Here is a 26,825-nt window from a genome sequence, read left to right on the forward strand (position 1 = left end):
ATGAGATATAGATGAGAGGTTACTCCATAAAATATGTAGCATTTGCAGATGGGCCCACTGAAATTGCCATTTTGGCACACATTTATCATGGATATATAAGGCTAGTAGTCCTGTGTCAAGCTAATCTGGAAATAAAGTTGGCAGTGTAAACAAATATTGTGCTGAAAGGCATGTATCAAGAGTACTTGATGTATTTTCTACATCTGTGTGGGGGTGGCATCTTTACTATATGCCAGTCATCTCAGTGAGAAATGTGTGCACTGTTCTAGGAAATCTGTTTTGGCTGAGTAAGCTTGTACATAATCAGGCGAGAAATCCAAAGGGGATTACTAAGCATTTCATTATCTTCACTTATCAGTATATAAGTGGAAGACAATCTCAAGGACAGGTACACAATGATTACCAATAAACAGGGAAGGCATCTCAAAACACGGTAAGATATTTCTATGATCTGTTTTCATGCACTTTCACAATACTTGTAAGTGTGAATTTATCCACTCTACAAGATAATAGATATATCAGATAGAAAGACAGTATCCGATACAGCATTTAGACAGACAGATAGATAGATGATAGATAGCTATCTGAAATATATGCATCTTGTTGTATGTTAATTAGATTATTCACTGTAAAGGGTCATTTTATAAAGTGATTTTAATTCTTCAAAATTTAAGAGCATTCTCCCCCCACACCAAAAAAAGAAAAAAAAAAGAAATTCATTTCTGATCTTCTATGTCCATTTTTGTCTTTTCTTTTGTATACTTTCAAAAAATATCAGATACTAAAATGGTGAAGAGACGTTCCATGTAGTGAACACTATTATGTACATCAGGGACCCCTCTTTAGGCTGCAGCTCCCTGACATGTATCTTAACTTGTATAAGCATGTTCACTTGTCCTTCACACTGGACAAACATGCCATAGGAAACACTGGTACACTACCAGGGTACCTGTGGCAAACACAATCACCATGGAAAGTGTGGTGTTGTGGTGTGTGTTGAGGGCTTCATCCAAATTTGACTGGAAAATGGACATTGATGTGCATGAAGACGCTAAACATTAATATGTTTATTGAGAACTACCAACTGATTCATTTCAGTGGGACCCTTTTTATGTTATCTTTCCTTTTCTTTACCTCAGAAAAAAACTTGATACTGTTTTTCATGTTTCCTGTTTCTATTTCTTTCTGCTTTTGAGACCTGAAACCCTTATTGCAAGCAGCTCAGAGGAGGTTGTGCTGTAATAATCCAGGAGGTCCTTAAACATAAAATAAACTTTATTAACTCTTTACTGAATGAGGAATCTTGTAAAAAGGAAGCCATATAGCTTCTCTATTGCTGAATCATTCCAGACTCCTCTGATTCACTTAAGCACAACCCACTTCTTATCCTCACAACAACCCTGAGAGGTAGGCTAGATGGTGATTCGTCATCTAGCAGTAAGCTATGTGGCTGAGCAAGGCTTGGGTCTGAATGGCTTTCAAGTGAGAGAGATGCAAGTACTGGAACAAGAGATGGGGAAATATACAGGTCTTGCAAGCTATTTACCATACATTCCGGCTCATCATATAGAAAAGGTTGGTGTATACATACTACTGAACAGAATTATGTAGATGAGCCCCACTGTCCAACAAGCATCTTGCAGACCTGTTAAAAGACCAGCATGTACCTGTACAAGTAGGGCTGCCTCACAGGTCTTTTATTTCCCATTAATAGCTCTCCTGGCTGAATAGTGAATGTTTCCTACCCAGTGCTGAAATGGAGGGTGGCTACATTCTCTTTCTTCTGCACACAGCCTTTCTGCTGTGTTTGATCCCTACCAGCAGCCTCAAACAACTCCACTTTGGGCACTGCATGGTATCTGTGGATATGTATGAAATGCGGAAGGGATTTGGAGACATCAAGGAAATGACTGTGAGTATTGGTGGAAGGATGCTTCATACGTGTTTGGAATTGCAATGAATTTTTGTACGGGAAGCTTAGTCACAGAGACAAATCTTGATGCATCAATTTGTATTACTGAACCTTTTGGGTTTCTTCTTCTTCAGCAGTCTCAAGATCAGCACACAAGCATCCGCCTCTTACATGGATCACATTCTCTTCAAAATACAAAGGTATCTCCCCCTAAGCCATTCAGTGATTAAACTGGGGGTGGGAGGAAGAAGACTGTGTGTGTGTGTGTGTGTGTGTGTGTGTGTGTGTGTGTGTGAGAGAGAGAGAGAGAGAGAGAGAGAGAGAGAGAGAGAGAGAGAGAGAGAGAGAGATTTGGCAGACTTTTCAGATTTTCTTGTAAATCTTTGTCCTTGGAAACCTGTTGGTATAAGATTTATTCCCTTGCACATTCTGTTCTCTCATTTGGAGAAGTGCTCATATTCCAACAAAATATTAATCTTAAAAGATGGAGGGGAAAATAACCCCTGTTGAACTCAGTAGAGGGATACAATTGGACTGAAAATCTTTCTTTATTCAGAATGTGTCTCCTTTGTGTGCCCTAATATCTATGTCTTTTGTTGGTGATGACGTATATGCATCTCATATGTTCACACATATGGATTCTAATATATCGTTGTCCCGTTTACACAATAATGCCAAAGTTGGCAATAGTTCTGTAATCAAAGCTAACAAAGTCATACTGTGGTACCTCAGGTTAAGTACTTAATTCATTCTGGAGGTCCGTTCTTAACCTGAAACTGTTCTTAACCTGAAGCACCACTTTAGCTAATGGGGCCTCCTGCTGCCGCCATGCTGCTGGAGCACGATTTTTGTTCTCATCCTGAAGCAAAGTTCTTAACCAGAGGTACTATTTCTGGATAAGTGGAGTCTGTAACCTGAAGTGTATGTAACCTGAGGTACCACTGTATAAGTAATCAGGGACTCAAGGATTGCCGCTTGATTAGACTCCAAAAAGGGTTTTCTAAGATTCTGTCCTGTGAATTTTCACACTGATTATTAGTCACATATTCTCTGAATATATGCATTCCAATATTTGCTTTATTTTATATTGGTATTTTATTTTATAATTGCATTTAATATTTAATTAGATTTCAGGATTAGATTTTTGACAGGTCATGGCTGACATTCAGTGGAGTTTATATTAAGAGTATTTGTTACTTGATATATATGCAGTATTTGAAAGGTGACATGAAATTTAAGGTGATAACTGTTTAAGATGTTTCATATATGATAACTGAGAAAATCAAAATGATTGTTAATTGTCAATAAGCTTCTGATTTGATTTGAACTGTAATGCATTATTCAATGAAATGTTGCCTATTCTAATGAGTTATCCTGATTTGCTTTAGTCTGAAGACAGGTGTTGCTTTTTTCATTACTTGTTGAAATTCTACCTGGTTAATGTCTTCAATCAATGCACAGAAGGAAGCAACTTTCATCAAAGGAGAGTCAGCAGGATTGCCAACAACTTCCTCAGTATTAAGAAGGAACTGACACTCTGTGTAAGTTGCAGCAATGAACAATCCTATAGCAGTAATGGGCATACTTATAGTAGCTTTAGTACATAATACCAGTAAAATCATGCATGCACTGAAAACAGCTAACCAGATTACAACTCATACAACCTTGGAATAAGTCTATGGGCTTTCTAATTGGTCATAATGGGTTTCAGTTCTCCCCCCTGGGGTCAGCCAAGTCAAGGAAAGTGCCCAGAACATTGGTGCCTGCTTTTAAATACATATCTTGTAAATTTCCTGTGGGTTTTTTGTTGTTTTTATGGGAACTAACAATCTGAATAGACAGTCCTATGCATGCCTACTCAGATATAAAATCCTATTGAGTTCAGTGGGGCTTACTGTAAAGGAATGTAGGATTTAGCTGGGAAGCTTTTTCTAAAAATTTGCAAAGTAGTGCAGTTTTTCAAAAGTTCATAAAGAAGTAGGTTGCGGGACTGTGACAAATTTTAATAAGGTTTGATATGTGAAATTTACAAGAGGGGGAAACCCTACATTCCAGACTTCCAGATATTTTTTACACTTGTTTGTAAAACAATTGTTTACAAAGCAGGGGGGGGAATCCCCAATTTTTATTTATTCCTAGCCAATTCAGGATCATGTAGTCACACTGACATGTATCCCATAAGATATGGATATATCATTGAAAGGAGAACGAAAATGAGCATTGTGAAAGGCAGGAAGCGTTTTTGACTATGCTAAATCTACACGGGGATGGGAAGGAAAAAGGGAACATGTTCTTACCACCTAAGCGACGTGACAGGCTTTCATCATTTAAGTTTAAGTTTAAGTTCGACATCAGTTTAAGTTCGACATCCTTCAGATGGAATGATATGAACAGTCAGATGCACGTTTGAATTTGCATTCCGTTGAAAATAATGCTGGACGAATGGATAGCATTCATCACCAGATGTGAATCCAGAGGCAAATCATGATGCATTCATTTCAGCCGAATTGGCGTTCAGGCTCAAAACTGGATGTGTGCCCCAGTCCACATTCTGCTCCAATCATGCACAACTGTGAAAATTAATCAATGGGCACAATAACTCTCTCATCAATGGGCACAAATCCTCATAGTTTCCCCTTATGAACAGTTCCATATTTTTTTCCACAAAGGGGTGCAAAAATTGTCAACAAGGCAGCATGTGTTTTTGGAGTGAGGAAAATGTTTGTGAAATCCCCCCCCCTCTCCATTTCAGCTCAATGTTAAATATATAACTCTCCAAATTGATGGATGTTTTCATTATGGCAGTACCACTGCTACAAAGCTTCCTTGAGGTTTTCAGTGCATCTCAGATGCACTTTGTGGGCCTGAAATCAGCAATGATCCATGGTTTTAAAAAGGAAGGAAGAAAAACTCGGCAGATCTGTAAGAACAGCAGTGATCAGAGAGCTTTTCACAAGTACATCAGACCTAGTGGGTTACTAGATAACCAGAATTTCTCTCTCTCTGCCCAGAGCAATCACGTGGGTTAAGGCTTTGGTTTTCAAACTGTAGGGAGGGACCTTGAGAGAAGAGGGTAAATGACAGACCCTCCAGAAGTGAGCAGTAGTCACTGAATACTGAACTCAGTGGAACTTATTCCAGAGTAAGCTAACAAAAGAGATGAATGGGCAAAATTGCTCCTGAGGAATAAAAGACATGCAAAGGGTTGCCATATTTCAAACAGGGGAAATCCGGATGGAAAAGTTGTTGCACTTTTCCTGGAAAATTGCAAAAAATAATAATGAAGTTTTCGAGCTATTTTTATGGAAAATAAACAAAAAACAAAAAAACACTGGGTTGCCATACAATTTCCGCCCAGACACTGCTGCTGCCTACATTCCGGATATGTCCCGGAAATTCTGGACATATGCCAACCCTATACATGCATATGTGGGGAAAGGAAGGGGGAGTGTTCCTACATTATAAAGCCCTCTAATATTCCTTCACCCTAATATATAGGTCTTGACATGAGGCCACAAATGGCTGCACATGAGCATCTCTGCAAGTTTGAATAAATGAATTGAGCTTGGTTCTGGGGCAGGGGGCAAAGTATGTTTAGAAGGAAACCCTGCTTTCAAAGTGTTAGAGAAATGTTGAAATAAGTGCAAGCCCCATGCAGAAAACTTGCCACCCTCATAGAATTGTCATAAGCAGTGGATGTAACAAGCAAAAACAAAATAATTACATACACAGATGTAGCACAGCTGAGAAAATGGCTTTAACTCTGAAAAACTTCAGATAGCGTGTCAGATGCCAGTCCCTTGTCAACTTCAGTTATGTTGACCATAGGTACATGGATATCAACTCCATCTGCAAGAATGATTCCAGGATATATATTAAAATGGGTTTTGTGTCTTAATAACATGCATTCAGTAAACCTAAATTCAGATTTGTAATTTAAAATTGGTCTTCAATAAAGTGCCAAAAGCTTCCATTTCTTCATTAGCCTTTGTAGTAGTGTCAAATAATATAGCTCTTTGATGTTCTCATTGCTACATTTTCTTCCTCCTTTGCCTGACGTGGCATTTGATGACCAATTAGCTTTGTACAGCACTTACATGCATGAGTGGTTACAGCAGACTAGGAAGAAACTGCTTCTGCAGACTCTCTTTTCCATATTTTATTACATGGATCTCACAACATATTTTTCACAAGTAGAGAATAGATGTGCTCCCATACCAAACACGATAATTTAGTAATTCAGCATTTGTTTTTGCATTCAGTTCAGCAGTACTGTGAATCTTGTTCCTCTTGAAGATATATGTTTGAACACAATATACATGAAGAAATATGTCTAAACATAATTTATTTAATACATTATTTTCCTTCAGGATACTGTCACAACATGCTCCTGTGGGAAGGAAGCCAATCAAAGATGTGAACAAATCCTGAATCAGTTTCAGAGGGTAAATGTGTTTTCACTTTGCAATTTAGCTAATGGAATGCAGGTGCTCTCTTAAGCGGGTTGCAGGAGTCTGGTGTCGAACTGACTTTTGGCACGAGACCAGCCTGACTGGAACCCTTTCGTGTCACTCCAGAAACTGTCTTCATGGCTTGCTCAGAAAAACAAGCACAGCATTTCCCAAGCCTAGCTGGCAACATAGGATCTTTCATAGAACCATAGAATTGTAGAATTGGAAGGAGTCTCAAGCGTCATCTAGTTCCCTGCAAATGCAGGAATCTCAACTAAAGCACCCATCACAGATGGCCATCCAACCTCTGCTTAGAAACCTCCAAGGAAGAAGAGTCCACCACAAGAGTCCACTGTCAAACAGCTCTTAATGTCAAAAAGTTCTTCCCAACATTTAGTTGGAATCTCCTTTCGTGTAACTTGAATCCATTGGTTTAGGTCATACCCTCCAGAGCAGTAGAGAAGACGCTTTCTCCATCTTCCATGTGAGAGCACTTTATTTATTATTTTTTAAAAAAAATATTTTTATTAAAGTTTCAACAAACTTTTATCATAACAACACAAAACAACACAATAACAGACAAAACATTATATAAAACATAAAAGAACAGAAAAGAGTATATAAGTTCAAATCTTAATTTCTTGTAACTTACTTTCCCGACTTCCTCACACCTCCCCTTTCCGTATTCCAATTTCTAATTTATTTTCAGCAAATTCTTCCACTATTTGAATTAATTTTAATATTGCTTATTTTCTTTTAAATTAACCATTCCGCTACTGACCACTTATCTTCTAATCCCCCATCATTTTAACCTTGATTAATTTTGCTATATTTCTTTTACTTGTTGCTCATAAAACATCTTTACATATTCCTTTCAACTATGTCACTAATGCCGCACTATCTTTATATCCTGCATCACTTTAACATTCAAATAATTTGCAATGTTTTTGCAGATAGTCTTTAAATTTCTTCCAATCTTCTTCCGTTTGTTCTTCTCCCGTATCTCGGATTCTGCCAGTCATTTCTGCCAATTCCATGTAGTCAATCAATTGCATCTGCCATTCTTCCAGGGTGGGCAAATCTTGTGTCTTCCAGTACTTTGCAATGAGTATTCTTGCTGCTGTTGTTGCATACATAAAGAAAGTTCTGTCCTTCTTTAACACCATCTGGCCGACAATGCCCAAGAGAAAGGCCTCTGGCATGTAAGAGCACTTTAGATATTCAAAGTTGGCTATCATATCTCAGTCTCTTCTTTTCCAGGCTAAACATACCCAACTCCCTCAACCATTCCTCATGAGGCTTGGTTTCCAGACCCTTGATCATCTTGGTCGCCCTTTTCTGCACACGTTCCAGCTTGTCAATATTCTTCTTAAACTGGCACCCAGAGCTGGACACAGTATTCCAGGTGTGGCCTGGCCAAGATAGAATAGAGAAGTACTTTGACTTCCCTGGATCTGTGTGGACACTGTACTTCTGTTGATGCAGTCTAGAATAGCATTAGCTTTTTTTGCTGGTGTATCACACTGTTGGCTCATGCTAAGCTGAACCATGGCACAACCAGGTGAAGAGAGCCATAATTGGATCTTCTGTCTCTTAAAGAAAATAAAAGCAAGTCAGCAAGGAAGGAGGACACTTTGGATTGAGAATGTAAAATTTCCCCCTTGCACTGATATAAATTGTCCCCAATCCTGCGGAAGCTGCTGTTTACCCTGTTAAGGTACCCATACTTACATAATTTTCTGTTACACCTTGCTGTACAAGCAGCTACAGAAGTAATGCAGGAGACACCAGAGATATGTCATTTGTTATCCAGTATTCACACTGGTTGTTTGGAAAGTTTATCTTTTCCTGTTCCTTTTCAGATGGACTCACACTCTGCAGCAGTTAAAGCCCTTGGGGAGCTCGACATCCTACTGGATTGGATCGATAAGACAGACTAGGAAAAGGCTGGACACGAGAGTGGGCCATACAGAGGAGATGAAATGAATTTAATTTTGGGAATCCTCAAAAGCTTCATCCACTAGCATTGATGTTGAATATCTGCCAAATGCTCCAATATCTGATATTGGATATCTATATTTGACACCTGGCAATAACTTGTAGTACTATGTAACCATCTCATGTACAATTCAGCTTCCCTTGTCTCCTCCTTTCATGCATCCCTAAATCTCTTCTGGGTTTCCCCTCAACACTTCAGAGCAGATTTGGTCTGCTCTGAGGCCTTGGGGCACTTGCAAGGGAAAGAGGGGGGAGTCCCATTGTGCAATCATAAATCCTCGCACTGTTGGGACAGTTACTTGGTGCTACATTGGGTACAAGCAAACATTTATTCTTCTTAACATGATTTATGTGTCGGACCCAGGTATGTACAAAGTTCATTTGATCTAGTGCAGTGATTTAGTTAGTAAATCACTAACTAAAAAATGTCCCAGAGAGTCCCTCAACTCTCCAGGGTTTATGTTTTGGACAGCACAGGGGAGAAGGAATTGATGAAAATTGGCATTTCTACAAGCAGAACATTCCACTGCTAACCCCATAAATGATCTAGTACAGTACTAAATAATTATCAGCCAATGTTCATGGCTATTGCACTTGCAGTTTGTAGTATTTCATGATATGTCGTAGTGTTGGTGTTGACATTATTTATTAATAAATATTTATTTATTGAGCATGTTTATATCGTCCTGCCTTTCCAGCCAAAAGGATCAGCAAGGTAGCTTCACCTCAGCATAAAAGCAACTTGCATTATAAGGAATTTTTGGTGGGCTTCTTGCCGGGGATATTATGGTGTCCAATCTTTTAAAGGACTTGAAACTCATACTAATACCCACGTACCCGGGAGTAAGCCCCATTTAAGGCAGTAGAGTTTACTTCTAAGTTAAAAAAAAAAAGCACTGTGTTGTTGTTTTGCGATAGGTTTTGATGCGGAAAACTGGGGGAGAGGCTGGTTTCATCTTTATACATTTTGTTTCTGATTCTGTAAGGCTGCAGGGCAAGGGACTGCTAAGGTGAAAGCTTCATTCCCTCATTTTATTTCTTATACACATATTTAACCTCACCCGTAGGACAGAGTTGTAACATGTTGTGAGGAGTTCTGAAGTGATTGAATACATTTTGTGTGTGGTTATGTGGTGTTTAGTGTGCTCATATTCTTTGAAATGTAGGGTTGGTTGTAAAACCTGCTCCTTTCAGTCACTGACAAAAGCTGTCTTTGCTTGTTACCCTGAGAAGTTGTCTTTCCCAGTTCTAAGAAAGCTGTGTTGTCTCAGAGCCCCCAACTGGCATAACCTGATGAAGGAAACCTTTGGAGAACTGTGTTGGAGTGCAAAGGATTCCCCTTTTTGTATACTTCATTATACAAATATCACATAGACCCCCATAAGATGCAACAGAGAAATTTGTGTAAAATGTATGGTATTAAGTTGCAAAACAAAAAAAAGCAAATCTCACCAAAGCATTAGTGCTAGATGCAAATTTATTGCTGTATCTCCTGCCACAACAAGAGAATTCAGGGAAGCTCAGGTCAATACTAAATGTTTTCTGAATGTGAAACATTTTGGAAATATATTGTTTTAGTAGATTACACAAAAAATGTGTTTCTCACACACAATCATCCATTTAGCAATACAAAGAGTAATACAGCAGGTATTATTTCAAGACAAGTACAGTAATGTATAGCATTTAATTGCATTAAAATCAAATGCATTGTGTAATTATGGCTGTAATCCTAAACACATTTACTAGGGAGAAAGCCCTACTGAGCACAGCTGCACTTCAAAGTAGACCTTGTACACCACCTTGCTTTCATGAATGGCAGTAGTGAAACAATATATAATTTATAGTTATACAGCAGAATTTTCTGCATATAATTTATATAAGTACTGTATAATTAACAGGTGGAATTGGTCCATCAGATGTTTTGTTTTTGTCCCAACTGAAGTTGATTTTATTAAGAGACTTCCTTGTCTCAGCTTTGTAGTATATGAAAACTCACAGTCTTTAATATCTTTACAGCACAATCCTATGCATGTTTACTCAAAAGCAAGTCTGCCTTACTTCAGTGGAACTTATTCTAGGCTCTTGGTGATAGGGCTACATCCCTCACATTCAAACCTTAGCATATTTACTATGACGTATGCACTGCTTAGTGATAGCAGCCTTAAATTTATAAGCTTGGGATCCAGAATTCCCAGGAGCAGATCTCTGCTCATAAGACACTCCTACAGGAAGGAAGAGTTGTACAGGCAATTTTCACTGCTTCCTGCTTCCTAGTGCAGCCCCTGTGCCATCTGAAAAGCTGCTCTAGAGGACTAGGGCACTCTCCAAAACAGTGTGGGAAATGGTGGTGGGCAGGAAGAGAGAACATTACCACCTCTTTTCTTCTGCTGGGAGCATCTGCTGGATCAAAGCCTGTTCCATGATGAACTAGTCTAATCTAAATATTAATATTTCAAGATTTATCAGTAATAGCTTATATTTGGTTCCTACAATCAGTTTACCTATTTGCTCCATTTTCTATGGACATGATTTCTTTTAGTGTGTTGCATGTGGAGATACAATGGATAGTTTGTGTTATCTGCAATTAATTATGTGACATGCCCCAATTAGCATTTCCAAATTTCTTCATATAAAAGTTGATATGTTATTGAACTGGTAGCAGCCTTCCCAAGGTATTTCATATTGGACAAAAGTATCTTTCAATTCCCCTCATATAGCATAATTGCCCCTCTTTTCCTTTCTTGGCAAGAGTTCTTTTCTTTTACAAAATGTGATTTTGCACATATCCACTCATTCACTATAGATACTTCTTCTGTTTCTGACTTACCATTAACCCAGCTATGCCACCATCCTACAAATATATTCCTTCCCTTCCCTTCCCTTCCCTTCATATTATATCAAAGTAATTGGGGTTCATGGCTATATTTGTTTTTGGGTTTTAGAATCCCACATCCTAATGCTCAGTGAAAGATATATATATATGCAGCAAACATGTGAAAAATACTAGTTCCAGGATGACAAGGGACAATAATGCACAAATTAATAAAAACAAAATGATAGGGAGTTGTGGCCTGGACATGTCTAACCATGAACATATGCAGCCTTCCAAGAACATATATACACACTTCTTGAAATGAGTGAAAGGTGTTCAAGAGCAGACATGTTTTGAACAAACTGAACTCTTGCAACAGTCCTGAAATCCAAACAATTGCCTTGATTTTCCCCCCCACTGTCCTTTGCAAATCGGCAGAAATGTGATACCTGGATAGCATTCTTCTCCAGTAGAAGGAAGGGTGTGGGGAAGAATTTCATGAAATCTCAAGGAAGAGATATTACTGCCTTTTCAGCTCTCTGAATCAAAGCCCCTTCCACATATATAAGCCACTACAACGGGTGCCAGGGGTCCCTACATGAGCTGGTTGCTTTTGTGTTGGGAGTGTTCTGTTCTGGAACCTTGTCTTCATATGCATAGATTTTGTCATCAGGTCATAGATATTTTGAAACCTGCTTTAGGAATACTTAAAGTTTAACAGAAATGAATGTGCTTCCAGCATAATACTTGTTGGTATCCATGAGAGTGTTTTTAAATAATTGTGATAGAGATAAACATGCGGGGGGAAATATGTAGACAGCAATCACCTATTCAGGGTTGGGTTCTTGCTGCTGTTTTCAATGTAAGCTCACTGGAAGAGAAAAAACTATCCATAATGTAGCTTGAACTGCTTTGTTTTTAACAATATGTTTTGCCTGACTCCTCCTCATTTAACAATAGATGGGTGCACTGGCAAGCTACTCAGTACGACGCCTGCCTAGGTCTTGTGGGAAGAAATGGGAGCTGTCCAAGACAAGAGCACATATGCTTTACAACAAGATGCAGTTTGATTTGGTTTTGCTGCTCATTTAATTGTAGAAAGTCTTGCATGATTCGAGAGGTGGTGCAATTGACTCGCAGATGAGCAAAGAGAATGTGGGAAAGTGCTACCTGACTGGAGCAGAGGTGCTGTCCCCAAAGCTAACTCCGTAGAACTGAACTTTGGAAGACCCATAGCAGTCCTGCTGCTAAAGTCAAACCCTTCCTGTTCAAGTACAGGGGCTGCGTGTGTGCATCCTTCAAGCTCAGCACCCTATGCAGTTCTTTAAGACACAAGAGGGCTTTGCACCTTAAAGCATTGGGGGGAATTGGTCAATTGGCGTGTGCCTGCTCAACCATGTTGCAGTCTAATGGGCACCCAGGTGTTTTTCAAAGCCTCCCATCTAGTGACCACTAGGGAAGTGCCCACTTTTATCTCCTTAATTCTCTAGAATGGACTATGCAACACAGAATACTGATTCTGATTCTAATATGCCTCCAGCCAATTTAGCAGGATATCCAGTTCTCCAAGGGCTTTCATAGCAGCAAGTGTAACATCCATCTGGAAGTTAATTAACATGAAAACTTGGTCAATAACAAAAGCATTTGGGGGTGGTACATTAGCATTTTGGGGTGGGATGTAAACATTCCCCTTTAGTGACCTGCTGCCTTTATTTTTGTTGTTAAGATTAAAATCATAATCAATAACCATTTCTATTGCACTTTAAAGTTCAGGTTGCAGTCCAATCAGTTTACCTGCTCATAGTTTCTGATGATCTGCTGATATTTATTTGTTGCCTCTTCCCCACAGGTGCACATATTTTCATCCTGCTGGGAAATTATAGTAAGAATACCCATTGGCATAATAAAATTCAGTAGAGGTTTGGGACATACCAGTTTCATCAGCTGCGTTTTATCAGACTGTACTACATACAGTGAATCCATCACTACCACTAATAGTGGACTTGGGTGGCTGATGGAAACAGAACCAAAGTGGGGCCATGGGGAAAAAAATCTTTCTATTCTTAAATTCAGATCCCTATATCAGCTTGTATTCTTTTTTTGAAAAAGAAGTCCTTGTGAAAATTCATTAGACAGTGCAAATTTCTCCATATATATACATACATACATATATATATATATATGTGTGTGTGTGTGTGTGTGTGTGTGTGTTTGTATGCAATTTTGCTTAATATACACAATTTTGCAGAACATTTCCTCCTAAAATAATGCATTTTATACCATATTTTCACCATATTGAGCCCAGTCCTGGCCAGGGAGGGTGGGATATAAATAATTTTAAAAAATATATTATTATTATTAGCATTTTAATGGAAACTTTACCACTGTGTGTGCATTTTTATACATGTTACTTGACAAGAGAACTACAATGCAAACTTTGGAGAAGTCTAAACAAAATTAAATAATTTCTTCCAGTAGCACCTTAGAGACAAACGAAGTTTGTTATTGGTAGGAGCTTTCGTGTGCATGCACACTTCTTCTGTGCAAAATTCAAAGGATGGCTGTGTTTCAGTTCATATATTGTAAATGTAAGTTAGATAGATTCACCTTTTAATGGAAAAGAAAAAAAACAGAAAACTGAGGTAGAGGGTAAGGAGTTTGCCCTGCTTGTGTGTAATGGCCAGCTGCAACCCTGAATGAACAGCTTTTGTGAGTATGGCAGTTACGCTAAAATATTCTGTGGCAGGCCTCAATTGTTATCTTTATTTCAGTAATGCTCTGTGGTAGTTGTTCAACTTGGGGGCCAGAACTGCCTGCTTGTGTACTTCTCTGCACATTCCTGCTAATTCTCTACATTAGGCATTATCTATTGCATAATATCTTTAAAATATATCACAAAATACCACTCAGTTCTCTGGCAGTATCTCCTCTGAAGAAAACTGACCCTTTCAAGTGGTTCACATTCTATAACTTAAAGAAGGCAACAGTATGGTAATGAACAAATCTGAAGATTAATCAGATTAATTTACAACCCTTCCTAATAAACATTCAGGGCAATGAAAATATGATAATTTCCACAAAACCAACATGTGACTTACACACACTCTGAATTTCTTCTCTATGCTGAGGAAGGAGTTGGCTATGCCACTGATTTTCCGATTGATGTAAAGACTTCCTGTCTCACAGTGCCTGAAGACTTTGTCCAGGTAAAATCTTAAGATGCTATGAGTAAGGCAACAGCTGTCTAAAGTCTCCAGAGAGAGAGTTTGGATTTATTAAACACTGTAAGACAAAGCTTCCAGACAATGGCAGTTGTAGTTTTTTCAGAACCTTTAGGCAAATTTGCATTGAGAAAAGGCTTCCCACACACCAGCAAGGAAAACTGATAAAAGCTTATATCCTGCTCCCACCATCTCAGCCCCACAGCAGGTGAACTTGTATCATATCACAATGGGTTGTATTCAGCTTAGTCATATGCAGTGTAGACCAACTAAATCCAATAGACTTAACTTAGTCAAACCCATTGTTTTCAGTGGGTGTACTCTGAGTGGACGCAAACATTATTTTAAAGCATTTGTTGTTGCATTAATGCAGCCATCAGAAAGTGGGGAGTCCTGTACTACTGGAACTGCCAGATTAATGCTGGTTGAACTAATTAATTAAATGTTAAAAAAAATCATGCTGTTGTGGGAAGCAGATCAGATCTACATCTAAGGCCACTTCCCAAAACCAGTGCCTCCAGCAACACATCATTTTCCAATTGATGCATTTCTTGGTTGGGAATGCTGGCATATCAGCAAGACAAAACCCACCTGCATCATTTGCAAGGCTTTTTGCCCCCCTCCAAAAGCTGACCAATCCTAAAATAGCCTTAAACTTGGTTTACACATCAGCAGTAGGTCTTATACCCTTACATGGACCTGGGGCTACAAGCATTCCAAATAAGTTTATCTGGAAGTAAAGCCAATAGGGCTTACTTCTCAGTGTAAATGCATAGAACTGCCTTATTTGTTTAGAAGACATATACAGCAACACTCTGCACAGAATAGCAACTTAACATTCAGCATGGCATTTCAACCCATCTAAAGCCATACCATTCAAGAAATGTACTCTCTTTCTAAAATCCTTATTAAATAAAATGCTCATGCAGACTTACAACAGATATCTAAAACCAACCAGCCAAGGGCAACAGAGATGGCAAGGGAGTTTCAGACAAAAGTAGACTGAACTGTTCAAAGTAGGATGAACCGTGTGATCGTTAATGTTCTCTTAAATCAAAATCTGCTTGCTTTCCACAAGTTGATTCAAATATATTAATAGTGATATCATTTTGCTACAGAAATTGCAAAGAGATATTCTAACTAGTAGCACTTACTTGAAAGTTATGAAGAGAATGTGGGTGCAAAATGCTTGCTGTTCTGATAGGATCTCTGGCTTGCTAAATAGGGAAGAGAGATGATCCAGTCTGATTATGTGCTTTTTGCCACACCGATCATTAAACAACCACAGCCCAACAGCACATAAATATAGTTTAATATAACTGTAGGCTTCAGCTTGAAAAAAGGTAACAAATCAAACAATATCTGGAGGAGAAAACAATTGTACTTTCAGATCAGCCAGGTTTATATTGTCACTGGGTCTAAGTACGTTTCTTGGTGCTAAGACTGCATTGGATAGTATTGCTAAAAATGTTAATGAAACAGCTTTTGGAGTGGAAAGATTTATGGGAACTGATAAAATGTTATTGTTAAAGCTGAGTTTCTGAATTGATTGAAACGAAACATTTCTGATCTAGCAAACAAGCTCCCAATCAAGAATGTATGGAGGTAACAGTCATCTGGGTTTGCTGTAAATTTCCAACTAGTATGCTTAAAGATGAAAAACTTCAAATCAATTCTTTAAATTCAACACCCTTTTCTTTCCCCACACTGCACAATAGTGAGAGTAATTCTACTGAAACTTCTTACATTGACTTTTTAAATGTTGAGAGACTCCACTTTCTTCAAGCAATTTGAAGAAATTCTGCAGGGGAAAATGTTTCTTACAACATAACTTTAAGCACATATACTCATATGAAGGTCCCATTAGTTTCTTCTAGGTAAATTTAGGACAGCCAGCTAATTTTTTTATTTGAGCAATCTAATTTAGTTTAAACCCATTCAACCTGCACCCACAATTCAATTTTCCAAATCAGCTAATGGATCAGTTTAGCAATTAAACATTTGCAGTAATTGTGTCTGCTGGTGTTGCTTCTTGTCCTGTCTTCAGTGACAAAATAGAACAATCACTTGTTATCTTTCTGGTGATTGTCTTTTAAATATATGGATATTACTAGCTGTGACGTTACCATATATGAGAGTGCTGGAGGGGAAATAGTTAAATAGGTTGCACCGACAGGATCCAGGGGGGTGGAGTCAGTGGGTCTATAAAGGAGTTCTGAGAGGAGTTCTGGGAGTTAGTTCATTGGGAATTGTGGGTGGGTAGTTGGTTGGTTTTTGAGTGGGTTGGCTGGCTGGGAAAGGCAGTTGGTAATAGAGAGACAGTTAGGGCAGTTGGTCCTTGAGTGTGGGGTGGTAGCAGAGATAGAGAGAGGAACATAAGACTAAGAAAGTAAAGAGGAACACTGTTTGGAATGGTGTAATAGTTTTGTTTTAAGTCTGAAATAAAATACACTCTTCTTTATGAATTGAAAAGCTGACTGAGACTGAAGTGATTTTATCAGGGAGGACCTGGTTGGTGGCAGCGGATTAGTGGTGTACGGGTCAATAGTCCGTGAGACGACTGGGGGCTGCGTACGAACGCCACACTAGCCTACACACAACTTAAAAGTTTTCTCTATGCTGAATTAAATGTGGCTATACCAAAACAGCTATGCTTTGTTTTCTTTTTCACAAGGGTTGAAAAGCACCCCTTATTTTCCTCATGCTTTGGCATTTTTTGCAAACACACCCATGTTCTCTTAATGCTAGGGTTGCCATATTTCAAAAAGTAAAAACCAGGACACCCCGAAAGTTGAGCACAGCCTTTCAAAAATCCCCCCCAGACATCAATTCCACCTTTGAACTGCTGGTAAGATCCGGGACGTATGACAGCCCTATTAATGCTATACTTAATGTTCACAATTTATTCTTTTTCCTCACAGTCCTCACTCTCATTTGCATACATTGTCATTTAATCCTATTGGTTGTGGTGGCCCATGTGAAATTGATGATTATATCTAATGCAATACCACTGTAGAAATTTGGAAACAAAATCAATTGGATTTAACAGGAAGGTGGGTCAATGAAAGCTGTGGAGGAAACGAGGAAGAAAGAAAATATTGCCAAGAACTATAAGCATGTGCCAAGTGAATAAAATGATGCCAAAGAAGCAATGAAATGATTCTGGTATTTGGCAAAGTGAGGATTTATTTTGCCACAACCCATTCAGCTGTGCCATGAGTGCTACATTTGACATAAATACTGACAAAGAGAATATTTGACACAAACCTACTGAATACACTCAGAGCTGCCAATCTTTCCTCCAATTTCTTGCTCTTAAAAGTCATCCCTGCTCCCACAGCTATCAAGACTTTTGGACCTTTGTGAATTGTAAATGCTCAACTCAAGGAGTAATGCAGGCAAGCCATTATCGTGTTGGCTTCCATAGGTCCTCTGCACTGAGTTTCCAAGAGATTGGCTCTTATGATAAAAGGAGAAAAGAACAATACTTACAATGACCTTTTTAATTGTACCAAAGCATTCCCGAATTTCATGAATATTCATTGAAATGCTGCAAGGTCCAAACTGGAAAAACCTGTCCCCCAAAACAGGCGGCAGCAGGAGATAGAGAAAGAGGCTGAAAAAGACTTGCATAGTCTGGAGAATGAAGAACCTCTGGGTGGCTAAAGTGTGTTCCTGTTAAGAGGGGAAATGTTTTTGAATTATTTTGCCTCTGCATTATGCTTCATGCATTATCTGTGAAGTGCTAATCATCATCATCATCATTGTCATCATCATTTTTTTTTAACATGACTGGTCACAGGTGGGTCAGATGTTAATCTGATCCAGACATGCAACTTCTTGTATTGTTTTATTATTTTCACCATGTGCTATCTGCAACTTCTCCCTTTATATTCTCCCTTTATATTTTACAGTGCGATAGTAGTGCTTTCTGGACAGAACTCTGGAACAGAAATAAGATATCCAATAGCAGGAAAAAAATGGCTGGGTAGGTTGAAAACCAATGAATATGCAACTGCTGCTGATAACTGCTTTGAGATTTTTTTCTACAATCAAGCAGTATATACATTTTATTAAGTAAGTAAGTAAGTAAGTAAGTAAGTGCAAAGTGAAGCCTGTTAGGGTTGGTTGGTTGGTTAGTTAGCTTATATTTACAAATATTTGCTGTTGTGGATGCCTTGTTGAGATTTCTGCATTGCAGGGGTTTGGACTAGATGATCCTTGGCATCCCTTCCAAGTCTATGATTCTGTGATTTTATGAATCACTGGCCTTACCACACATATATACAGGAATAGGTTGCAAACTTGACTTTAACTTTACAAGATAAAAAACTGAGTTCATAGTAGAAAGGTCCCTGGAGCCAGCAGCTCAGTGACATAGTGTCTTAGAGTGTCTACTCTCAGTGGGGCTTATTTTCAGGTGAGTGTGTATTGAACACAGCTTCAGGACTCAGTGCTAGGAAATATTAGTAGAGGATTAGAGGTGAAAGACTGTAGCACCTTCATATTAATTGATAATTACCCACTACAATTCTGATTGGTCCACTTTAAGGTATGGGAAATGATCAAGAAGACAGGTGATCTTCCATTGAAAAATCAGAGGAAGAATGGGCTCCCCTCCACCCGGGCACCTTTCAGTTAACCAGATACTCAGCAAAACAAAAGAGAACCACTTCTGTCACTTGATAAAACTAGTAACTTGCCACCTGCAGCTCCCTCCTCACCCTTCCTTTGAAGGAGGAACCTGCATCCAGGACCATGTCACCAACTTCTAAGGACTTGAACAGGGATTGGAGACCCTCAACCCTTCCAGATGTTGCTGGACTCCAAACCCTATCATCCCTTACTATTGATCATGCTGGCAGGGGATGATGGGAGTTGGAGTCCAACAACATATGAAGGGCCACTGACTCCTCATCCATGTATTGCAGAAACTGCCACACACCCATCCATGTATCTGAAACATCTTGTGTTATATTGGATTTAAATAATTGAAAATCTTATTGAAAGCCAATCTTGACTAAAATGTGATTGATAAATGCAATCATTAATAAATAAATAAATTAATAAAAAAGATGGATTAAAAGATTAAGAGGGAAATATTTTGTTGCTACACTGTAAGAATGAAATTAGTAAAGATATAATTTCATTTTACTCCAAAAGAAGTAATTATTGACCTTATGGTACAGAATTAAAAGGAACAGAAAATTGGGTTGTTGTTTTTTTACTAGCATTAGATCATTTTTAAAGATTTGGATGAATTTGTGGAGTTAGAACTAGTAATACCCAAGTATAGCATAATCCTATTTAGTGAAAACTAAAATTTTAGATATCAGAGCATAGAGATCACTATTTTTATAGTTTGATGTGCACATTCAGATAGTATTTAACTGGTTTATAAATTGTGAAAATAGATACAGAAACCAATTCCACTGTAGCATAATCTCATAGCATTCCTGACTCAGAAATTAGTCTCTCATGTAGTTAGTTCCAATCCTAATTCTGGAAAGTCAGTCCTTTATTCTGGCCTGTCAAAAAACACTGTAAGTTTACAGCAGCTACCTGGATCTTTTCATGCATACTCATCACTCAGCTGAAGCATATTGCTGCTGGTGCAAAATAACTTTCAAACAAGATCAACTAGATATAAATGCCTGTATGTTATAACTGCATATGCATGTTGGGAGGCATGTTGTAATTACCGAAAAGTAAGCCAAATGCATAGATATACATCTTGGATAGTGTCTTACCCTAGGCTTTGATGTGTAGATGCTTGCCTCTTGATTTGATGATGAGTCTGAAAATGTCTGATGGTTTTATAGAGGTAAAGAGCGGAAATCAGTCTTTGAGGTTTTTTCCATGCGTCCTTTTCACAGTACTCCATTTCCACATAGTTTCCCTTTATTTGGGAGTGGGAATTTTGGAGTTTCCTTGTACTGATTCGATCCAAGATGAAAGGTTGAGCTTCACGTAGCTGTCCCTTTTGCCTTACCTATCAACTAGCAGGTAAACATTGGCAATGAATTCCAAAACCCTCTATCTGCTATTGCTTTTGTCTCAGGAGCAGAGGGTTGTAACCAACACTGGCAAAACAGAATTCTACCTACCCAATATAACACCAGTCATGGCCCAACTGCACTGGCTGCCAATTAGTTTCCAAGGTCACTTTGAAGTGCTGGTTTTGATCTATAAAACCTTCTGCAGCTCAGGACCCCAATACCTCAAGAACCGCCTCTCCCCATATGAACAGACCTAGATTTATACCCTGCAATTGTCATCTGAGGCACTTCTTTGTGTGCCCAATGCATGGGCAGTTAGAGAGCCCATTTGTGGAACGCTCTCCCCAGGGTGCCTTCATTATATATCTTTAGATATTAGGCAAGAACATTCTTCTTAAACCAGGCCTTCAGCTGTTAACCAATCTATGGCCTTAAAACAGTGTGTGTGTGTGTGTGTGTGTGTGTGTGTGTGGTTATTGTCTTTTTAATTATGTGTGAGATCATAGAATTGTAAAGTTGGAAGGGACCGCAAGGGTCATCTAGTATAGAGTATGGGGCCAGGCAGCACTAGGGATTTGCAGTTCTTCTAGATTACTTTGCTTGGTCTAGTACAAAACAGCATTTCGTGTACATGATATCAAACATAGTAGGCTGTGTTCTGCTGGCACTTCCCATCATGGTCTATTTAGCATTGTGGAACTAAAGTGGAGGAGAGGGCAGGTACCTCCAGGAAGAGATGTGCATGAGAAAAGGGGGTTCCTACAAGAGGCATTATTTTGGATTATGCCACCCGTTTTGTTCCTTAGGCAGCCTACCTTCTGGAAATGCCCTTCTCTTAAAAGATTGATTGATCCACCTGAGAATTTCCTTCTTGCATCACTTCAGCTGCTGCTCTGCCTGCAAGGAAGATGGAAGATGTGTGTCAAAGAAGGCTGTTTGCAAATGCTGCAGAAAATGCAACTTGAAAAAGAGACAATGCACATATTTTTGTAAACTAAGAAATCTTTAATTTTTTTTTTTTTAAATGGGCTTTTGAAGCACCATGAGTGAAAACGTCAGACTATCTGGTACTCAGCGGGACACCAAACTGCTCCCTTCCCTTCAATAGAATCTGACAACTGCATGGCAAACTAATATGTTTGCCACCTGAAGAACTAAAACACAGTGAGAACGTTTGCATTTTATGAAGGAACACAGGAAGAAGAGTTTGAGGATATAAATCGGCCTGTTGCCCTTTCTTCCGTAATGTCTCTGCTGTATGCTGTCCCAATAATCTTCATTTAGAATTCTAACATTAAAGACCTTCTTGAAAAGGTGCTGAAGCCCAGGGTGGCCAATTAATAAATAATTTGCATAGTGCAGAAATTTGCACTGCTTAGATTAGTGGGGCAGTTATAAAGCAACTGTAACAAGGAAGCTACATTTTAACAGTGCCAGGGTGTGGTTCGTTCTCAATACATTGCTGAAAAGTTACGTATCTAAAGGCCTTCAGCAATGTTTGGCGTTAAAAATTTGTAAAAATGCAACACAAATTTCCCTGAGTTTCCAGCTGGTGCATGTTGGGGAAACACCAAAGGAAGCAAAATACAGTACATTTCCCACCGAATTGTTATATTTGTCCATCTCCCCAAAATTCCCCAACAGTTTTTCAAGAAGAAGAAGAAGAAGAAAATGATGACAACAGACATTATAATCACTTATTAATATAACCTACAGGTGAACAGAAGTAGAAGGTTAGGTAAAGGTAAAGGTACCCCTGCCCGTACGGGCCAGTCTTGACAGACTCGGGGGTTGTGCGCCCATCTCACTTAAGAGGCCAGGGGCCAGCGCTGTCCGGAGACACTTCCGGGTCACATGGCCAGTGTGACATCGCTGCTCTGGCGAGCCAGAGCTGCTCACGGAAACGCCGTTTACCTTCCCGCTGGTAAGCGGTCCCTATTTATCTACTTGCACCCGGAGGTGCTTTCGAACTGCTAGGTTGGCAGGCGCTGGGACCGAGCAGCGGGAGCGCACCCCGCAGCAGGGATTTGAACCGCCGACCTTTCGATCAGCAAGTCCTAGGTGCTGAGGCTTTAACCCACAGCGCCAGGTTAAAGTCCAGCAAAAAATAAAAATCAATCAACAGGAAGTATACACACACACACACACATCACCTCCAACGGCTCAGACTCAGAGTAGATCCTGTTTGGATTCAGTGCACAGATTCTCAAAAACACTGGCATGTATCACATGTGCCTATAAAAAACAAATAATCACTTTAGTAATAAGTTTGTAGTATATTATCAAAACAGTATACAGTGGTATGAATACTATAAAAAACACTATGCAGAAATTAAACTCTTCCACGTGGACTCCCTTTCTCTGCAAAAAAAATCCATGCTTTCATTCAAATCTTCCTGATTATATATTTTTTATTTCAGCAGTGTTTCTCTGGTTTCATAGGTACCCCACCATCTTTAGGCTCTACAGGCTGCAGAAGAAAAGATCACGAACAAGATACCTGATTCATGCTGGGTTCTGCTCATGGATCTTTTATGCAGAATCTACATTAGTTTTTTATCTTATCAAAATATGGTCTGTGTGGTTCCCTATATTTTTATTACTGTACTCATGATAGAGGGAAAGTCTTCCTATGGCAACCACTTCCAGAATCTCTTTCTCCCATGGTTAATAATGCAGCCCTGCTTTACTGGCAAAACTTGCACACTGATCATTCAACACATATTCTTAACATTCAATCTTAGACATATTCTTCAGGCGCCATCATTGTTATTTTTTAGAGACCTGGCCAAGTCTGACCTCATTGGTTGGTATTTGAATGCTATTGAAGATTGTAGCAACTGCTTTCTTCTTCTTCTTTTGTATTATTGGTATTGTTGATGTATCATTGGTTTTTAATATTGTTTTAATTGAGTTTGTTGGCTGTCTTGAGGGCCTTTATGCTGTAATAGTAGAGCAAACAACAAACACACACATTATCATAGTGAGGGCCCCTCTGAATATAGCCTGGGACAAAACTTACAGGTGTGTGAAAGAGAGAGGGGAGTGAGAAAGTTTTGCCTGTTACTACTACCAACTCCATTTTGTAACACTAGAGGGAAGCAAACTCTCTTATTTATTTGGTGCAAGAGTTTCTGCTAGAAATGACATAACGTATAAAACTGAAGACGTTTGTACTCCTGCTGCTGAACTGGTCTCCTAGGTTATGGACCTGTTAAGTCCTTACTGGAAATTCCAGTATCATAGGCAGGAATGTAGAAAAGATGTGCTCAGGTCTATTGCTAGCCTGCTCTTTGCAGTCTCATACCAGTTGTCCAGAGCAGCTAATGGCCATTGGTCTTACAATAGCTGTACCTTCTTACAATAGCTGTATCTGTCTTTGTCAGTGCAGAATTAAATTTGGTGCCCCCAGAAGGGACCCAATGACTCTGTTTGGGCATTCAAAGACTGTAGCTTAGTTGTACGTTCTTTGAATGCCCAAGTAGAGTCAATGGGTTGGGTCCCTTCTGGGGGCATCAAATTCCGTTTGCTGGTTTCTCACAGGCATCCATTTGGCCACTTTGAGAACAAGAAGCTGGGCTAGATGGGGCATTGGCCTGATCCAGCAGCCACTTCTTATGTTCTTTTAAAACTGTGGAGATTCACTGCCAGTCAGTGGAGCTGACAGTACTGGGCTGGATGGACCAGTGGTCTTACTTGCATAAGGCAGCTTCCTAAAGAGTAGCTCAGGGTATGGGGCTGCACACATCACTCTGTAGTGCCCAGTCTTCATGTACTGAGGCCAAAAGTCTGTAGGTCATGAATGGCGCAGCACATAGCCAATCTGCTGTTTCCACAGCTTCGCCTGCACTGCATCAACCACCTTGCCTTTCAATCTCTCAGTTACCTGCCTCAACCTCCATCAGGCATGCAGCCAGGTATGCAACATTGCCCCACCTTACTACTAAACAGTAAAGGTAATTTAAATAAACATTCACATTATTAGCATCAGAAAATGTTTGGAAGATAGTGAAATAAGATGGTGTATTTAATTTTATTTTTATGTTTTTAAAGTTTGATGTTATGTTATTAATAACTTTTTCTGTTGAGAGATATCAAAGCGGGTGAAAATAGAAACAAACCAGAAACGCAAGTTGGGGGAAGTCTTGGAGGGGAGGGAGGGAGGAATATATAGCAAATGTTAAGAATTTGAGATGTATATAATGAACAAAAATGAAAAATGAATTTAAAAAAATAAATAAAAATAAATAAAAGGTAAAGGTAAAGGACCCCTGTCAGTTAAGCCCAGTCGCAGATGACTCAGAGGTTGCGGTGCTCATCTCGCTTTACAGGCCAAGGGAGCTAGCATTTGTCCGCAGACAGTTTTTCCGGGTCATGTGGCCAGCATGACTAAGCTGCTTCTGGCGAAACCAGAGCAGCGCACGGAAACGCCGTTTACCTTCCCGCCAGGGCGGTACCTATTTATCTACTTGCACTTTTTTTGTGTGCTTTCAAACTGCTAGGTTGGCAGGAGCAGGGACCAAGCAATGGGAGCTCACCCCGTTGCGGGGATTCAAACCGCTGACCTTCTGATCGGCAAGCCCAAGAGGCTCAGTAGTTTAAACCACAGCGCCACCCGCATCCCTTTACCAGCCACTACTATAGGGGAATTCTTTGCATGATCTCCTGGATGCCCTTAGAATCTTCCTCATGATCAAGAACCCAATGAATCAGGAATCCTGCTCATGAGGAAGATTCTAAGCCAAATGTGTCAATAATTCCCCATCATACCTTGTTGCTCAATGAAGGTAGAGCTGGCAGGGATACGGATGTTGACTTGGGGGGAGGCAAGCTAGCACACATACCCTCTTTCCACAGGCATTTCATGACTATGTAAATAGTGCTACTGACTAGCATGTATTTGTGTTCACACTTCATGCAATGGCCCCGGGATTCCTGCCTTTTTTCCCCTGGCCTTGCTCCTGTGCCTCAAACAGCAGATCAACAGGAAGAACTTAAAAAGGAGCAGGGGTTTTTAGCATTGAGAAAGAGCGATATGAAGTATTTTTCCCTGCTTAATTTCTTGATTGTGATTTGTTTCAATTACTTAGTCTAATCCTGGCACTTATTGCTTTATCAGGTTGCTGTTAAAGGGAAAGTAACAGTGCTCCACAACTCCCTTCAGTCCCAGCCATCGTGGCCAACAATCAGGGAGGATTTGGGGTGCAGTCTAACATCACCTGGAGAGCCACAGATCCCCCATCCGTGGTCTTAGGAGAAACACCGCTGTGGCCTTGTGTTTAAGAGCCCTGTTGGTGAACTATACACAACTCTGTTGAGAATGCGGTTGTGTTACAAATACCTGTGTGGAGCTTAGGCAGTTGACAAGACACACCCTTGACAGTATTTTCTATGTGACAAGCTATTTCCATGCAGTGGGGATTTCTTTTAAACAAAAAGAAAAACAATAACACCCCACAGTGGTTTGTTTTGGTTTTTTTGTCTAGGTTTGCGGATTGCAATGGCAATGGAAAATTTCTTAACGTGACAAGCCACTGTTTTGGAATGTGTGCTGCATGCAGGAGCCTCCGCCAAAGCCATCTGAAGTGGAAGTGATCAAGCAAGCAATCTACTTCACAGCCTGCTGTCTGCACACTTGCTACAATTTGCTTGGCATTCCTCTATTTGACCCGGGTGCCAGGGTCTGTTCGAACATACAGCCGGACACACTTAGAAAAGTGGGGAAGGGGGGTAGTTTTATGCCACAGGAGCAAAGTTTTGGTGCCACTGGGTCTATATGGAGTGTAATAAGGAGTTTGCTTTCTCTTAAAATGAAATAGCATGGGGGTTGGAGAGAAGATAAAGGGAAATTGAACTAAGGATGAGAGAACTGTTTCCTTTCAATCTTCGTACCTTTTCTTTTCTCCAGCTTGGCTCCAGTACCGGAAATGGGGGAAATTGTGTTAAAGCAGTGGAGCAAGGCAAAGTAATGTGTAGGGTCAGGGAAGTAAGTTTCCCCATACGCTCCTCTTAGAATTAACTCCTACCCCCTCTTTTATAGCTGAAAAGGGTGAATTCCATGTCAGGAATCGTAAGGAAAGGTACTGAAAATAAAACTGCCAGAGCACTCTTCACGTGTTACTTGCATGTAAAGGGTACATATGTTGAACGGAGGCTCAAGGCTGAGTGGAATAATTTTTGGGGCGAGGCTATATGCATGGCCCCAAGCCCCCATTCAACACACCTTCTACATGTGTGTAGCACATGAAGAGGGCTTTCTTTTCTTTTTTCCTTGTTTTCCTTCCCTACTCCTCTTTTCCCCACCTCTTCTCTTTTTTTGTATTTGTCCCCATTTACCTTCTTCTCTTTCCTGTTTTACTTTGTTACTTTTTGGTTAGCAATAGATACATGAGCAGTGAGAAAGAAAGAAAGAAAGAAAGAAAGAAAGAAAGA

The 26,825-nt window shown here is 39.6% G+C and overlaps 2 protein-coding genes and 1 long non-coding RNA gene across 10 annotated transcripts; 2 read left to right on the forward strand and 1 right to left on the reverse strand.

Moving 5' to 3' along the window:
* Positions 1–347: 347 nt before the first annotated feature.
* On the forward strand, positions 348–9,143 carry IL20 (interleukin 20). 4 transcript variants are annotated; one of them, XM_081916485.1, is made up of 6 exons: positions 348–433; positions 1,715–1,912; positions 2,047–2,112; positions 3,301–3,453; positions 6,283–6,357; positions 8,226–9,141. In XM_081916485.1, exons 2-6 carry the CDS (start codon positions 1,757–1,759, stop codon positions 8,301–8,303), a joined length of 528 nt encoding a protein of 175 aa, XP_081772611.1. In that variant the 5' UTR covers positions 348–433; positions 1,715–1,756; the 3' UTR covers positions 8,304–9,141. The 4 variants fall into 4 exon arrangements, 3 of the variants coding, with proteins under 3 accessions (XP_081772611.1, XP_081772612.1, XP_081772610.1); XR_014169579.1 differs by lacking the exon at positions 1,715–1,912 and having other exon boundaries at positions 363–433; positions 8,226–9,140; XM_081916484.1 differs by lacking the exon at positions 348–433 and having other exon boundaries at positions 1,183–1,912.
* LOC309372652 (interleukin-20-like) lies at positions 7,564–22,630 on the reverse strand. Of its 4 annotated transcripts, none has more exons than XM_081916456.1 (8): positions 22,547–22,630; positions 21,209–21,290; positions 20,145–20,208; positions 17,887–18,069; positions 15,549–15,611; positions 14,272–14,424; positions 12,968–13,039; positions 7,564–7,955 (listed from the first exon to the last, which is right to left on the reverse strand). In XM_081916456.1, the coding sequence occupies exons 4-8, from the start codon at positions 18,025–18,027 to the stop codon at positions 7,683–7,685; spliced, it is 702 nt and encodes a 233-aa protein (XP_081772582.1). In that variant the 5' UTR covers positions 18,028–18,069; positions 20,145–20,208; positions 21,209–21,290; positions 22,547–22,630; the 3' UTR covers positions 7,564–7,682. The 4 variants fall into 4 exon arrangements, with proteins under 4 accessions (XP_081772582.1, XP_081772581.1, XP_081772584.1 ...); XM_081916455.1 differs by having other exon boundaries at positions 12,968–13,042; XM_081916458.1 differs by lacking the exon at positions 7,564–7,955 and adding an exon at positions 9,821–12,773.
* LOC309372694 lies at positions 16,528–21,362 on the forward strand. 2 transcript variants are annotated; one of them, XR_014169623.1, is made up of 3 exons: positions 16,528–16,783; positions 18,309–18,471; positions 21,279–21,362. It is a non-coding gene; the product is annotated as an uncharacterized lncRNA (long non-coding RNA). The 2 variants fall into 2 exon arrangements; XR_014169624.1 differs by lacking the exon at positions 16,528–16,783 and adding an exon at positions 18,038–18,196.
* Positions 22,631–26,825: the final 4,195 nt, after the last annotated feature.

The sequence above is a fragment of the Podarcis melisellensis genome (assembly GCF_964234715.1).
Source record: "Podarcis melisellensis genome assembly, chromosome: 6".
NCBI classification, from domain to species: Eukaryota; Metazoa; Chordata; class Lepidosauria; order Squamata; family Lacertidae; genus Podarcis; species Podarcis melisellensis.

Coding starts and splice junctions, on each gene's coding strand:
- IL20 (XM_081916485.1), top strand. CDS start 1,757: ATGGAGGGTGGCTACATTCTCTTTCTTCTGCACACAGCCTTTCTGCTG. Junction 1,913..2,046: donor GAGACATCAAGGAAATGACT/GTGAGTATTGGT, acceptor CTTCTTCTTCAG/CAGTCTCAAGATCAGCACAC. Junction 2,113..3,300: donor ATTCTCTTCAAAATACAAAG/GTATCTCCCCCT, acceptor GATTTGCTTTAG/TCTGAAGACAGGTGTTGCTT.
- LOC309372652 (XM_081916455.1), bottom strand. CDS start 18,027: ATGCAAGTCTTTTTCAGCCTCTTTCTCTATCTCCTGCTGCCGCCTGTT. Junction 14,425..15,548: donor ATTCTCTTCATAACTTTCAA/GTAAGTGCTACT, acceptor CTCTCTCTGGAG/ACTTTAGACAGCTGTTGCCT. Junction 7,956..12,967: donor TCATCAGAAACTATGAGCAG/GTAAACTGATTG, acceptor ATTTTCTTTAAG/AGACAGAAGATCCAATTATG.